The 15470-nt window shown below is 39.2% G+C and overlaps 1 protein-coding gene across 21 annotated transcripts in view; it reads right to left on the bottom strand.

Moving 5' to 3' along the window:
* Window positions 1-15470, bottom strand: part of SUGCT (succinyl-CoA:glutarate-CoA transferase) — a 749025-nt gene that overhangs the window by 298571 nt on the left and 434984 nt on the right. For 4 of the 21 annotated variants that reach the window (XM_070264346.1, XM_070264344.1, XM_070264351.1 and 1 more), the window contains one exon: window positions 2180-2247. The exons of the other annotated variants lie outside the window; for them this stretch is intronic. In XM_070264346.1, coding sequence (XP_070120447.1) covers window positions 2180-2247 — 68 coding nt within the window. The remainder of the gene's footprint in view (window positions 1-2179; window positions 2248-15470) is intronic. 21 annotated transcript variants of the gene reach the window in all.

Here is a 15470-nt window from a genome sequence, read left to right as displayed (position 1 = left end):
TCCTGAAATATTTTTCTTTTTCTCTAAAGATAAGTTTATATTTCTATTCCATCACTTACTAGCTCTTGGATCTTGTGCAAATCACTTGAAGTTTAGCACTGATTTTCTCAAAACTAATTTATCATACCTAGCTCTTGGGTTTCCTTAAGGAATAAAAAGGATAGCATACGTAAATATGTAAACATATTGTACAGGATGTGGCACAAAATAGGCATTCAATAAATATTAATTGCTTTCTCCGGTCATATATTTATTACATTTTTGACATTTTAGTTAGTGATCCTGGAATCAAAACTATACAGAGACCCTTGAGGGAAAAGAAACTGCTCATGTTTCCAGGTATTAATTAAGTGCATTAATTAAGCCCTAGTGATAGTAAACATTTTAAATGGTATGGGTGACTTTGAAGATTGACAGTAAACTCTTCCATATCATCAGCAATAATAATTTGTTTTACTTTCTGTGCAGAGAAAGGGGCTCACTCTTCACATTTAAAAGTATGTTGTGTACAACCAATAGGATAAAGCTGAAGTAGAGAGAAAGACTCGATTTGTAAAATAAAGCTTATAATTAGTCTTATTATTATATACAGCAAGCTGAAAGTTGTTTGTCTTTGCTCCCAAATGACCCTTACCTGTTCCCTAAACAATCCAAGACCTACGGAGTACCACAGAACCCACATTTCCACACCTTAAGGAACCTAAGAGGACATGAATTCTGCCCAAAGTTTTCTTTGAACAGATGAGAAGTCAAACACAGTCAGATAAAGTTCATTCCACGAACGTGTTGGGTATCTGCTCTGTATCAGGCATGGTGCTTACTGGGGTCTGAATTTAACAAGGTCACCAAGACCTTCTGATTTTCTTTCCAGTATTCTAGAAAACCCAGACTTTGAGAGCAAAAATTAAATTTCTTCCCACGTAAGAATTAAAAGTCATGAATTAAAATATCACGACAATAAATCATCTCATTTACTATACTGGGACTGGGAAGTTCTAGAAAAATGTTCTTCTGGGTAGCTGGGGATGTCCAGAAATATCTTTGCTTTAATCTGCACTATAAAATTATCAATAATTTATTAATCTATATTGTACTATCTTGCATTTATAAAAAAAGAAAGAGAAAAGGAAGAGCAACAACAACCCCGTTGACGACTGAAGAGCTTGTGGTCCCCTAAGTGTCTTTCAACACTGTGACTCTAGAAAGAATATGTATACTTTTAGATTAAATTTGTGATGGATTCAGGATTCGGTATAGAATTAGAGCGTGTTTTTAAATAAATCCTATTTTTTTGTCATTTTCTTCTTTTTCTTCAGTTTGATACAAAAGAAAAACACTATAGTAAGCTCTGAGTTCATAATTTTCATGTTTTTAATAAGCTGCGGTATGGCGTCTATTTAATCTTGAAAAAATAACAGCAAAATTACCATTAAGCTGTGGCACCTTACTCTAACAATTTCCGCCTATAAAACTGACTACCATATTAACTAACATTTCCCAAAGCGTGGCCCTCAAACACTCACTCTAAGATATTGCAGGAAATAAAGATGCCACGATTAAATAAACTCAACTTATGACAGTCTCCTCTTGCAGACTGGGTATGGGGTTAGTGAAGGCTCTGCAAAGTCCAGCAGAAAAGAAGCCTGGTTATATTATATAAGCCAGTGCTCCCTAAACTAATGTAAAACAGTACAGATTTTTAGCAGAGTATCTATTAACCTCCTCTGAACTGTCGGTCTACAGAAGAGACTGGGGAAGTAGGCTGTAACCAGATGAGAACATGTCTTCCTGAATGCAGAACTCAACAAAATTAAGGGAAAGCAAGAAAAATGAAGCAATATCCCTCAAAGTCAACTGTATAATAGAGTGGGTTTTGAAACAATCACCACCTTAGTTTTGTTCATGGTTATTTGTTTATCTTTTTCCCTCACTTCCCAGTTTTTCCCTGAAGAAAACTAGGCTTGCAGAGAGCAGGGACTATAAAAATCTTAGTCATATGAATTAGCACAGACAAGATACTCTGAACTCAACAAAAACAACTTAAACATTAATAAAATTAAAACTATAACTCCAAGCATTCACTTCGGTGCTGTTTAGACACAAGGTACATGATAAGACTGGGAGGGAACAGCAAATGTACTTGTTGGCGGTTGCAAGAAGGCTATACCACTTGGCTTACCTTCCAAGAACAGAAGAATCCAAGATGAGGAAGGCACAATGTTTCTCTCTTCTCCCTTTATGCGAGGTCTAGAAAATAGTCATGATGGAGCTGGTTGAAATCTGACTCCCCCATAACCAGAGAATAAACTGCCTAAACACAGTTTCTAAGCACCCAGATAAATGTATCAATGTGGACCATTCTGGCCTTTTCATGCAGCGCCCCCACTAGCTCTTCAAGGTGTGTAAGCAGCCTCATCCTGTTCCCTCTACAGCCCACACTCTGACTTTCTCTATAAGCCAGTTCACACACACACTCTTTCAGAGGGAGTCTCGTTTGGTTTATAGGAGTATTCTTTAAGTTTGACTCCCAGGATTTAATCTGTGACTTTAAAATTCAAAGTATACCTTGAAATGCAAGCGCAATTTTATTTCTAATAACCATAATAATGTCAGCTAATCTTTTTTGAATGCCACCATATGCCAGGTGCTATACTAAGAGCTTTAGATAGGTTTTTCTCATTTAATCCTCACAGCAACCCTGTGAGATAATTATCCCCTTTGTACAGATGAGAAACCCAAAGCACAGAAAGTTTAAATAAATTTCCCTAGGTTGCACAGCTATGAGGGAATGGAGATGCTCTTCTAACCTAGGCAGGCTGACGCCAGAGCCTATGGTCTTAATCCAGACACCATGCTGTTTTTCATAAGTAACACAAAAGCTTCAGTTCTGTTCGGCAATCAAAGCAAGTGAAAACAGAAGGGTAATTCGCAAATGTCCTGTGCTTTCTCACTTGTGTGGTGGTTAAGTGTGGGCTCCATAACATGACTGCCCGGGTTCAAAGCCCTGCTCTGCGTCTAAACCACTGAGTGCCGGTGAGCAAGTATTCAACCTCGCTGAAGCCTCAGGCTCCTCATCTGTAACAAAAGGATAACAACCAGCATGTACGGAGCACTCATCCCATGCCATGCAGTCCAAACACTTTGCATATTTTAAGAGATTTAATTCTGTGAAGTAGATGCTGTTATTATCCTTAATGATACCTGAATAATAGTAGAATTAAGTGTTTTCACGCCTGTAAAGAACTTTGAACAATGCCTGACACAGCATATCAATGCTAGCTATCAGAAACATCACACACATACACTTAAATCCATAACACAATTTGATCATAATCATCATAACAGCATCGTACAGATGTTGCTACAAATCAGTGCCATGTTATTAAAAAAGCGAGATAATCTAGGTCTCCAGCAATGCTTTGATGCAAGATAAATTTATAAAATATTAGCAATAAAAGATGATGAAGGAGGCAGCTCTCTGATCGTGGTGGATGCAGCAGCTCTGCCTGCAGGCTGTCCTGATCAGAGATCGGCTTTGCTACCGAATAGCTCTGTGACCTTGGGCAAGCGTCTTACCCTGGCCGCGTCTCAGTTTGTTCACCTGTAAAATGGAGATCATAAAAACGCCGGCCCTTAGACAATTGAAAGGTGGAGATAATATAACGTTTACCTTCTAGGACTATGATCTTTAAATAAGATAATATATGCAATGGACTTAGAGAAAAGCGTGGCAGATAATCAAAAAAAGCCAGCTATTAGTAGCAGTCTTGTTCCCACCGCCACAAACTACTACTACTGTGCAGTTCTACTACATAACTCAGCATATCTTCTGACTGTTTTTTCCTCCTAGAATTATTGCCCAAAGAGAAATAATAAGGCACCTGTGATGCAGGGATAGCATTTGATTTAAAATAAAACCAACGCTCCACACGAAGTTCCAATAACTCTGTTTCCTAAAGTTTGTGAAAGAACATCCAGTATGTTTTGGTCCTTTTTCTATCACATATCACCGTTGGTGATCTAAAATGGAAAACTTCCTAGGGTATTATTTTTAATAAGTCATTACTAAACATCATGATACAGCATGGGGATATAAATGCCATTCTAAAGAAAATTTAATTTACTGATGAATTTTTTTTTTTTTTCCTGAGGAAGATCAGCCCTGAGCGAACATCTGCTGCCAGTCCTCCTCTTTTTGCTGAGGAAGACTGGCCCTGAGCTCACATCTGTGCCCATTTTCCTCTGCTTTATATGTGGGACACCTGCCACAGCATGGCTTGATGAGCGGTGCCATGTCCGCACCCAGGATCCAAACTGGCAGACCCTGGGCCACCAAAGCAGAACATGCACACTTAACTGCTGCACCACCGGGCTGGTCCCGTACTGATGAATTATGATAACTTGTTTTACTTAAACAAGGGAATGACTGATTATTCACAGATTCACAGCCTAACAGCCTTTTCATTTTCAATGTTAGAAAAGTAATTATACCTCAAAGCATATGGTCATTCTGGAGTGACCAAAGCCTGATTACTAAATCTGATGTACCCTGACTATAAAAACATATGAGAGAGCCAGGAAACGTACAGCAAATATACATGAAGGTGCCCAATTGTACAGTGAACAGTGGGAAGTCAAGGCCTTGTGTCAGAACCAAGTGTACTTAAGGGAAATGTCTAAAATGCATGTCCGTCCCCAAAGCCCATTTCCTTCCCCAGCCCCCCAAGCCCTGGGTTCTGGATCAGAGGAGGAGTGTCGATCTGGCTGGAAACTCTGACACACTCTCAGTTGCTCTGAGAATTACCATAATTAATCTTAAACTGACATGGCGCAACATGGAGGTTCATGACGGAATTTGAAGTCATCAGCATGAATAAATCTCCTTGGCCCAAAGTGGAGGCACACATAATAAGCTGCTAAAAATCAGGATTATTGTTCAAACCAGCATTCTGATCCCAAGGGCAGTCCAGAATCATGGGGACTTGCTAGTTTCTTCTAAGAATACCCCATTTCCAATCACTAAAACAAACGCATTTTCCAAAAACGAGCAGATGAGGTGTCACTTGACCCACGTTTTTCTTACCCCATTACAAGTCAAATGTCTGGGTCATTTGGGAACTAGATCTCTTTTAACAAAAGGTTTAAATAGATTTTTTTCTTATTTATTTATTTATTATATTAATACTCCCCCTTACTCAACAAAGCTTATGAGATCACTAATAAAAGACAAATTATAAAAATCAGGGCCAAGAAAGGTAAGACCCAAGCTAAAGTTTCGTAAGGTGAATATAATTGGGCCACAGATTCAGTTTTAAGCTTCCTGATTGTCAAAGCAAGAAAAGAAAAGGTCTCCAGGAATTAAGTTAAAGAGACTGCAGACATACAGTCAGATTTTAATGATTATTCCAAAACTACAGGTAAGACTATTTCTATGAATATGTGTCTACTTAAGACTCGGAGGTTGATGTTGCGTGAATGTTTCCTTCATATGTGTCTCGTTCAGAGCAATAGCCAGCTGCCCTTTCCCCTAGAAAGGCCTCCATTCTCTCCAGAAGGAAGGTCTCTACAGACAACATTTCAGTTTTGAAAATATGGTCAATGTTTCTATGTTAAACCAAGGAGATGGATTATTACCAAGTTATGGCCCGTATATTGCCAATAATGCATTCTTATTTTGCTAAAAATAAGATAAAAATAAGCAAAACTAAATGCCCTGTTAATGTGGACTTAACAAGGATTCAGAAAGAGACTTTCTGAGTTCTTTTTAGTCAATCCAATGTACTGTGCACAGCAAAAGCTCAGTAAATGTGCTGGACCAAATGAGGGTTAATTCTTCAGATATCAGATATATAATCACAATCCACAGTTGTTTTCATGTGATTTATTAAATGTTTGAAGTGTAATTTTAGCAGTAGTCATATATAAATAAAATAAAGAGTATGAAATAATAAGATGATAATAATATACATATATAGTAATGAAAAAGGGAAAGAATTTAACATGTAGTGAGAAACTAACCTGTATCCCATCCTGGTCTCTGTTACTTACAAACATTATCTAATTTAATCCCCACAATAGTCCTATCACGTAGACACTATTATTATCATTGTTCTACAAATCAGGAAACTAAGGCTCAAAGAGGTTAGATAATTCACTCAAGATCACAGGGTCAGAAAGAGAATGTGACTCCATACATATGCAATCGCAGAGTTCATGTTATTCCTAACATACCTCAAAAGAACTTCCACATAGCAGGGACATGATAGTAGGTCCATTTTCTTTCTTTCTCTCTTGTTTTTTGGTTGAGGAAGAATGGCCCTGAGCTAAAATCTGTCACCAATCTTCGTCTCTTTGCTTGAGGAAGATTGTCACTGAGCTAACACCTGTGCCAATCTTCCTCTATTTTGTATGTGGGACACCGTCACAGCGTGGCCTGATGAGCAGCGTATAGGTCCATGCCAGGGATCCAAACCTGTGAACCCCAGGCCGCCGAAACAGAGTACATGAACTTAACCACTATGCCCCGGTAGGTCCATTTTCTAGGAGAGGAAGCCAAAAAATCAGAAAGTCAAACTGGCTTTTTAGTGTGTACTAGAGCCAGAATTAGAACTTAGAGCTTTTCTATCACACCACAGCTGGCATGACCTAGGGAGAATAATGCGTAACAGTTTCATTGATAGAACACCTATGACATTCTAAAGACAGAGTCTAAGTTAATAAATAAAAATAACTTATTTTTTCTTTTCCTTTTTTTTTTTTTTTACCCTTTTTGGCTCACTGGTAAATAGACTTTGTAAGTTTATTTGTGAATTCAACTATTGTACTAAAAGTACAAAGGGATATAATTGAGATAAACTAAAAACATAATAAATGAACTAAAAATATACCATTTTCACAAGGGAAACCACAATTTTCTAGACGGCATTCCCTAGAGCTAAAGAATATACTTCTAATGAGCTTTGAGTAATCACGTAAATTGAAAACCTAACCTTGTAATGCCTGATAGTGATCTAAACTACTTAGTTATGTTTTGTATTATACCACAAAACAGTGGTTTGTTCACGAAATGTAACAAAATATCATGTGTTACTCATACTTTGGCCTTAGGCTTACATGTGTTGAAACCATAATCCCCAACGTATTTCAGACTATGTTTAGACAACCGAAGTTACTCTATGAAAACGACCCAAAAGGAAAACCCTATTCCATTAAAAACACAAATTACTAAGAGTTAAATGTTAAGTATTGCCTAAAGTGTATAAAGAAGATTTAAAATATAGTGCTCATTTTTCCCACTTAAAAAAAATGAAAAAGGAACATTCAGGAACCATACAGGAAAGTCCTAAATTAGCTATATCCTGATCTACTTCATATATGTTGCATTGTGTCATGTGGAAGAAACGAAATACTACATCCCAACAAAGCACTGTTTGATACCCAGAGCTTCAGATTCAGAGAGAAAGGGGCTACCCTGGCTGCTAAGTGAGGAAGACTTTTCTGGGTAATGCAGAACCTCAGGGGTTAACTTTAGACATCACAGGTTGGAGATTCTCAAATCAAAATATCTGAAGTCCATCTTGCAAATGCTTATGGACAACATTGAGGCTGTAAATTCTCCAAAGACAGTGTGGTGGTAGTCAAGAATGTGAGCAGTGGGATCAGACAGAAGCCACATTTGAATCCCAGTTCTGTCACTCACTAGGTCCATGACCTTAGGATAATCACTTCACCTCTCTGAGCCTTAATTTCCTCATCTCTAAAATGGGAAATAGTACTTACTTCCCTCACAGGGTAGAGAGGATTGAATGAGATGGTATATGTAAAATACTTAGCAAATTTCCTAGCACCTCAACAAATTGTAACCACCATTATTATTGTTATTATATGAATAATCTTTGTACCCTTACTACCTAACACAGTGCCTATAAATATTAAGGAATCAGTAAGTGTTTACTAACGGAACTGAGCTTTGTGGCTAATAGTTAGAAATCTTACATTGTTTCGCTTAATTATAAAGAAAACCTTTAGAGTACCATTATTCAAACTCTGCGAAATGTTGGGTTGATCACCAAATGACTGGAAAATCTAAGAAAACAAAACCAGGGTTTTTTTTGCTGCAGAACTTCTCAGAGCCTTTAACGTGACAATGTCAATTATGAATCTCCTAGAGTCATAAGATCGAGCTTGCAGTGCTACCTAAATTTATTGTGCAGTTTCTTCATCTACAAAACATGAAATTTTACAATGATCCCTAAATTCCTCCCTCCTTCTTAAGAGGTTATAATCCTATGCATTTTTCAGAATTAGCTATGCATATGAATATAGATAAAAATGAATGTTGATTCCCCCTTGAGATCAGCACAAATTATATACCTTTTTCCACGTTCCCATTCCAAAGCCCACCCAAAAAAGAACCCAATCGTTGATGTTTTCTTATGTATCTAACTTAATCCTGGCTTTAACTTGAATAGACCAAGTTCATTGTAAGATTATTTTGAAGCCCCTTCTGATTTAATATCACTTTGTGAAAACATGCATTGACATTAAACCCAGGATGCTGGAGCGAACAGACTCCACGATGAAGACCTACCTCATGGAGGCGCACCAATTTTCTTTTTAAAAACTTACTTTTGAAGAGGTTACTTATTAAGATAAAATGTCACCCAAATCCACATTCTTGACAAGGTTTAATATTTAAAAAGCAGCTAATGAAACTGTCACCTGATTCTACTAAGTAGAAGTGAAGCATGAGACACTCCATTCTTGCCTCTCTCCCCCCCTCCGCGGAGTCTTCATGGACAATCTTCTGATTCCTCAAACCCCAGCTGGGGAATCCCAAATCTCCCCCCTTAGCCATTTCCTCTCTCTGAGTTCAAGACCCATATTTCCGTACTCAGCTGATATCCCCACACGCAGTCACCTCAGATTCAACATGCCCGAAGTGAAAGTCATTATTGCTACCCCAAACCCTTTTCTGCTCGCCCTGGTATCATCACCATCCACCAGCCAACTCTTCCTTCATTCTTCCATCTTCCTCACCTCCACATGCAACCAGTTTCCATTAAGCAGTTTTTCAGCTAATCCTGTTTCCAGGATTCCCACTCTCATTCTTTTTTCTACTCCAACAGTTTTCTTCAGCAGCCTCCTGTCGATATTTTGACAGTCCCCTACCCTCTATCCATCCTCTACCTTCCTGAGATATTTCTAAAGTAAAAAGCAGTCCTTATAGTTTCCTGAGCAGTCCTTCCGTGCCTCCCCATCTCCAGATAGAAACAATCCCGTCTGCTTAGCCTGCTACATAAGGCCCTCCACCAGCTGGCTTTAAACTGCCACTCTAGCCTCGCCTCTCCCCACGAGCCACTTCTTGGCCTCCAGCCTCTCTAAAGACCCTGCCTTTCTTGAGACACGCACAGAGCATGTCTTCTCTCTACTATTTACTATCTGCCATACCCCACTTTTCTAACTGGCAAACACACAAACATCTCTCAATACTTACCTCTCCCACCCTATGGAGTATATCCTAACTTCTGTCCCTTTCTAGTATTGTTATTCCAACCTCTGTGTTTCCAAAAAAACTTGTCTCCTTCTTTATTAATGCCTTTTTATGTTGCAAGTCTAAAAGTCTCCCTCTAGACTGAGCTTCTCAAGATTCTAGGGATCTCTTTTCTCCTGCATCTACTAGTGCTCTGTATAACCCAACACAATGCCTGGTATAAAATAGGTGCCCATTAATGTTTGTTGAATGACTAAAGAAAATTAATGAATGTATGAAATTCAAAAAAATTTTAAGCCCTGAAATTGGAACATTAATGTTAGAAAGAGGTATGTTAAACATAAGGAAAGGCATTCAAATATGCCAAAATCTTCCACTCCCCCCAAAATGTGACATATGTTAAACAGAAAATGTGAGTGAGGTGATTCTTCTTGTGATTCCATTTACTCTGACCACAAAGACATACACTTTGGTGTACTGTGCCACTGAATTGAATGCTATTAGAACAAGATTAAAGCCTCATTCCGCTCAGAGAGGAAATGGGTGGGTATGAAGTTGACCGGGGGGGTAGATCATAAAATGAATTCTTGTTTGTTTGCTCAGATTACACTTAAAATTACCTAAACAACTCAAGCCTCTGTTTTCATGACCATCATCTTACACTAGCAGGTCATCATCCTTGAGAAGAATATCTGCCCCAGCGTTAGCAAAAGCTCAAAATTCTTTAGGCCAGGAGCGGTGGGGAGGCCGCGTGTGTTGCTCTGCCCAGCAGAGGGCGCCCAGCCCCAATACCGTGCAGGACAGGTCAAGGAAACTGGCGCAGCGCGGGGGAAGTAGTTCAACAAACCAAAACCTCCGACTGCGGGTCAGTGCGCTGACCTCCTGTCCTCGCCTGCTCCCTGGCGCTCTGTTCTGTTCTTTCCACTCACAGTGAGGTGTTAGTGAACTTCCAGATCTCAGGCACACCAGGTTTGGAGCAAATGGGGAGAGGGCAAAGGGGCGGATGTTCACTTAGGAGTGTAATGATTTCTTTGAAAAGGAAACTTTAACTCACTCCTCCTTAGCGTTAGAGCTACAGAAAGGCATCCTAAACTGGTTATATCACACATTTTGGTTCCTTCCTCCTACCAGGGAATAAGATAACAGAGGTGGAGGCTTTCAAAATGCCCCTCCAACCAACTTGAAGGAAAATGATTTTCTGCTCTTAATGATTTAGTTTAGATGTTTTGGCATCAGGAGTATAACGTTGAGGTCATCCGGCTATTAAGAGGCTGAAAGGGGTAAACTCCTTCCCCTAAACACGTACTTATATTTTACGAGACATAACACGTAGAAGAGGAGAGAAAATAAGACATCTTCTCACATTCTAAAGACAGCTTCTTCTGTTGTTCGATTTAAGAGTAAGGGCCATTGATCTAGAAAAGCAAAATAAAAAGTAACAGAACAGATTCGTGGAACTCTCAAGGAACTCTAGGTGTTGCTCCTCTGTGCTTCATTTGAGGAGAACAAAGGAACAGCGTGGTCCCCCAGGGAGACTGTTTGTCTGCTCTGCTAACTGCAAGAGCTGTTGAGAGGGAGGACATAGCAAGGGCTTCTTGTAACACTCAGAAAGAGCACACAAAACATTGTCTTTTTCCTTCAAAATACACCTCAAGAAAAGAAGAGACATCTGCATGGAATTTTACCGCTGCATTGAGGAACCTGCCTCCCCTCCTGTGCCAGGGTCTAGAAGCAGAATGAGAATGATTACCGGAAGGCTGTGGATGCTTCTGGCTGAAGCAGGGTGCAGAGCGGGGGAGTAGTGAAAGATGATTGTAAGTTGTGCTCAGGGGTATGATTTTATCCTGATGCCGTAAAACGCCAGTGAAGAAGTTTAAACAGAGAGTGACAGGATCAGGTTTGCATGTTGGGAAGATCGCTCTAGACAGAAGATAGTGGGGCAAGCTTATGCAGATCAAATATGAAATGTCAAGTTAACTTTTGTGCTTACTATATGATAAGGCATAGCAAGATCATGAATTTATTTTTGAAAAGCAGAACATGCCAAACACGAATGGAGAGTTTCTTTCATTTCTAGTCCACTTGACTTACCCTAGACCAAGGACCCCATGCCTCGCACAACCTTAAGGGCCCCATTTATGCAGACCACAAAGCCTAGAACCACCGAAACTCAGAACAAAATCTGAAGTGACCTGACTCACAATCCTATGTTCCAATGATAAAAGTATGATTTATTATACAGGAACTTTATTTTGCAAATACTTATGGAGCAGCTGCTATGTTGAAACCTTTGTACCAAACTCTATTGGGAACTCTGAAATTAATAAAATGCAATCTCTGTCTTCTAAAAATTCACAGACTTCTTCAAGTTAAGTAGAGAGCAAAACACTTTTTCTTATGGGTTATCTTCTGCAAATAAAAACACCAGTGAAAGCGTTTTTTGTTATCTTTATGCATTTGTAATATATCTTTATATGTAACTAAGCCCTTTTAGTCTCTCACACCCAATTTTCAAGCAGAAACATATAGTCTGAATTTACGCAAATCAAATTAAAATCAACATTTTTTTTTCCCTATATTCTTCAGTTGTATCTTTCTTAAAAATAGAGGCTGGATATTCTAAAAACACATCAGCACCAAATTAGAGAGCAACTATAAATGAAAAGTTTATCTAATTCCTCCTAGAATTTAAGTTCCCCAGGAACTCGGGTGAGAGTTCTGTTCCTTCAGACCTATTTATGTTTAAAATGACTACGCCAGCCCATTTGCTCCAAAATCTCCTCCTTACTGCAAGTCCGAAAAGCAGCCGCTCAGATCCTTAGGGAGATTCCTACCGCTTCCGGGAAGACAGTGGGCAAATCCTAGGGGCATCATTCAGTTGTGAAGAATGCTGGGGCTACTGTAAATAATGTCTACGATAGGACTCCTAATCCCATAGAAAGGAAACAGTGGCATCTAGAAATGATTGGAGTAGATGACAAAAAGAATGGAAGATCCAAGAAGAGAAGGAAAGAGTTCTAGTAGGTTCTCATGAGGTCACTAGGAGTCCCTCCTGCCTCAGTAACTCAGATTTTTGGGTTTGTTTGTTTGTTTTCCCCATACCTAGAGTAAGTATATAGCCATAGCTTGAGGGCAGACTTACAGTCTAATCTTACATTATAGAAGACAAGTTGGGGGAGCGAGGAAATCTATTTTTACTCAGCAAAGTCGAGCTGAGATTATTTAATGTGAAACCATGTTTAAAATCCTAATTGTTATATGAAGAGGTCCTCAAAATAATGGCATAAATTAACATTTTAGTTTCAGTACAAAACTGAAATAGTATGTCTATAAAAGGCCAAAGGAACTATTTCTAATTGGATGTGCTAGATGCTTTAAAATGAAAACTTTCAGGCAAAGGGCAATTCTGGATTTTTAAGTACATTTTGAATTTGGCCATTTGAATGTTTAGATCTTATTTTGTGTTACATCCTACAGGCCTGGGCTTTCCACAGCAGAGCTGCTGTCATCCAGTGCTGGAAGGGAGAAGAGCAAGGTTCCTGGGATACTCCACATGGTGGAATTTTGTGTTAACGAACCACAACATGAAGCCAGGGTATTGTGTGGTTCACATAATTATTTCCTGAACAGACTTGAAACCTTCAGAAATGCTTCTAAGCAATATTATTTTATCACTCAGAAACCCATGCTAGCACCACATGGATTTGTGGCAAAGACATATGTGAACCTGGTGTCTGCAAGCCCCCAATGTCCCCCTTTGGTTCCTGATCAAATGAGCTTAGAGCTTCAGGTCAACACAACAAGACATAAGGTACACTTTAATAACAAGGATTTTTTTAGAGGGTACATCCAGATGTCAAACACTACATATTTCTGACTTGTGCAGTTATTACCCTGGAAGCTATCTGCATTCTTTTGTATCATCCATGTGCAGGACCCTACGCACGGCTAGGATGTGTTCGTTTCCCTACCACCATAAGCAGTTCTGAATTTCGTGTAAATATGTGACCTTAAAAACATAAATCCTTTCTCCTCTTTCTCTCTGGAATCGACATCAGATTCATAGAATCCCATTTATGTTGCTCTATTACAATGACAGTGGTATATGTCATGGTTCAACCAAAAAATACTGGAACAGAGTACTGAACATAGGTACCTAAAAATGTACATGAGTCTACCCATATCAAAGTAAAGGTGGCTTAAAAATAAAAACAAGACAAAACTGTCTCTAATTAGAGAATTCTGAGCACAAGCCTCACCCCACGGACATATCTTCTTCCTTTACTTGCAGTGCATGCTTATTCATTTAACTCTAATCCACAAAATTTATAAGGAAAAACAACTCTACCTTGTTTCTTTAGGAATTCTGAATTTGTATGTCCTCTTGACCAAGAAAAGAAAATTGGCTTACTCTGATTTTAATGAATTCCATTTTTCCCCAAAGTGTTTGAGGCTTGGTTTTTCAAATCACATAGGAAATCAAGTCCTCAGTCTCTTGTGTCTCCCCCCAGAAAAAAAGGAACAGGGATTGTTACAACTTCATCCCCTAAACTGATGGGAAAGCCCTAGAGATTAAGCTGACGCACAGAGGTTCTCTCAGAAGACATTTACAAAATTAATACCTTGAATGACGTTCTGCAAACGATGTAACAGTCAACCCTGATAACCCATTCCTCTAGCAACAATGATGTGTCGGATTCCGGTGGGGGGATTTTCAGCGCATCTTCTTCAGTTTGGTTAAAAAAAGATTTCCATGAAATCACTTTTCTTAGACATCCAGCTTGAGTCTAAATTGGGGTTTACACCCACCTGATGAATGGGTGAATATGAGCTCTGGCTTTTATGCTTGTGTTATTGGAATTTTTTGCTTTTGTTTGTTTTGGGGAGAGCAAATTCCTAGAAATGAATAATAAAATGGTTTTGCATACACATCCCGGAAGAGACTGTGACAGGCAGAACAGTCTGAGGTCTACTGCAGGTACGTCTCCTAGTACTAGTCCCGCAGAGAGGACACCAGACAAAGCTGATGGAGTGCTTTCCTTGGTGGGCACAAGGAATGTTGCTCCAGGACCCAACAGACAAAACATAACTGCAGAAAGGAAGAGAGGCTTTCTCCTCATTTGTGTGGAACTCAGTGTAGCTTCCCCACAATGAGAAATGCAGAGATCCCAGCACCACATGGACACTCAGAAAGAGCTGAAGAGCTCTGCGTGCCAGCTCTTTTGATGCAGACGGCAGTATTCCTATAGTGGGCCCTGCAGCCATTATAAGGCACTGCCCCTAACTGACCTGCTGGAGTTTAGACGCCTGCAAGGGGGTTGGTGACTACAGTGGGGAAAATAAGAAAGGATTGCTAAAGAGTGGGACTACAAACCTGGATTTATACTAGTGAGTACAGATGATATTACAATTTATTATGTATTATCCACAAACTGGTAAGCCTAGGAAAACTTGGTTTAGAAATTTAAAAACAAAGTTGAATTTTAAATTTGTTTCTAGAAGGAGTCAGAGCGTCTTCAAGAAGAAAATCGGATGGGTAGTTTTGGGGAAGAGAAAGAAGAGTTGTAATCAATAAGGTTACTTATATTACTCAGAATCAAGCTCATACAGGAAATCTTGTAAAATAAACCCATCCTTAAGAGGAAGGAACAGCCTTCTGAGGGACTAGCTTTGGTGCTGAAGTTAATATGACCCCCAAAGCAAAAGCAAGAAAGCCACTGCAATTTGATGTAAAAAGCATAATTCTCATCTAACCTCCCACGCTTCATTTCCTCAACTTTAAATAAAGACATTCCTAACTCTCCAATTTATAGCCAACAATCTAATTTCCTAATTAATGAGAATGCACAGGCTACCCACAAACTTCTCAGAAAACTCCCCCAACCCTGTGATATCCTGTGGCAAGGATAACAACGGGTGGCAAGCGAATGTCAAGCACCAGCTTCTGAGGCTTCCCTTAAAGTGTTGGTTTCAACCA

Source organism: Equus caballus, chromosome 4 (assembly GCF_041296265.1).
Source record: "Equus caballus isolate H_3958 breed thoroughbred chromosome 4, TB-T2T, whole genome shotgun sequence".
In the NCBI taxonomy this organism is placed as follows: Eukaryota; Metazoa; Chordata; class Mammalia; order Perissodactyla; family Equidae; genus Equus; species Equus caballus.
The sequence above is the reverse complement of the archived record's forward strand: the minus strand, read 5'-3'. Positions and strand labels throughout refer to the sequence as shown.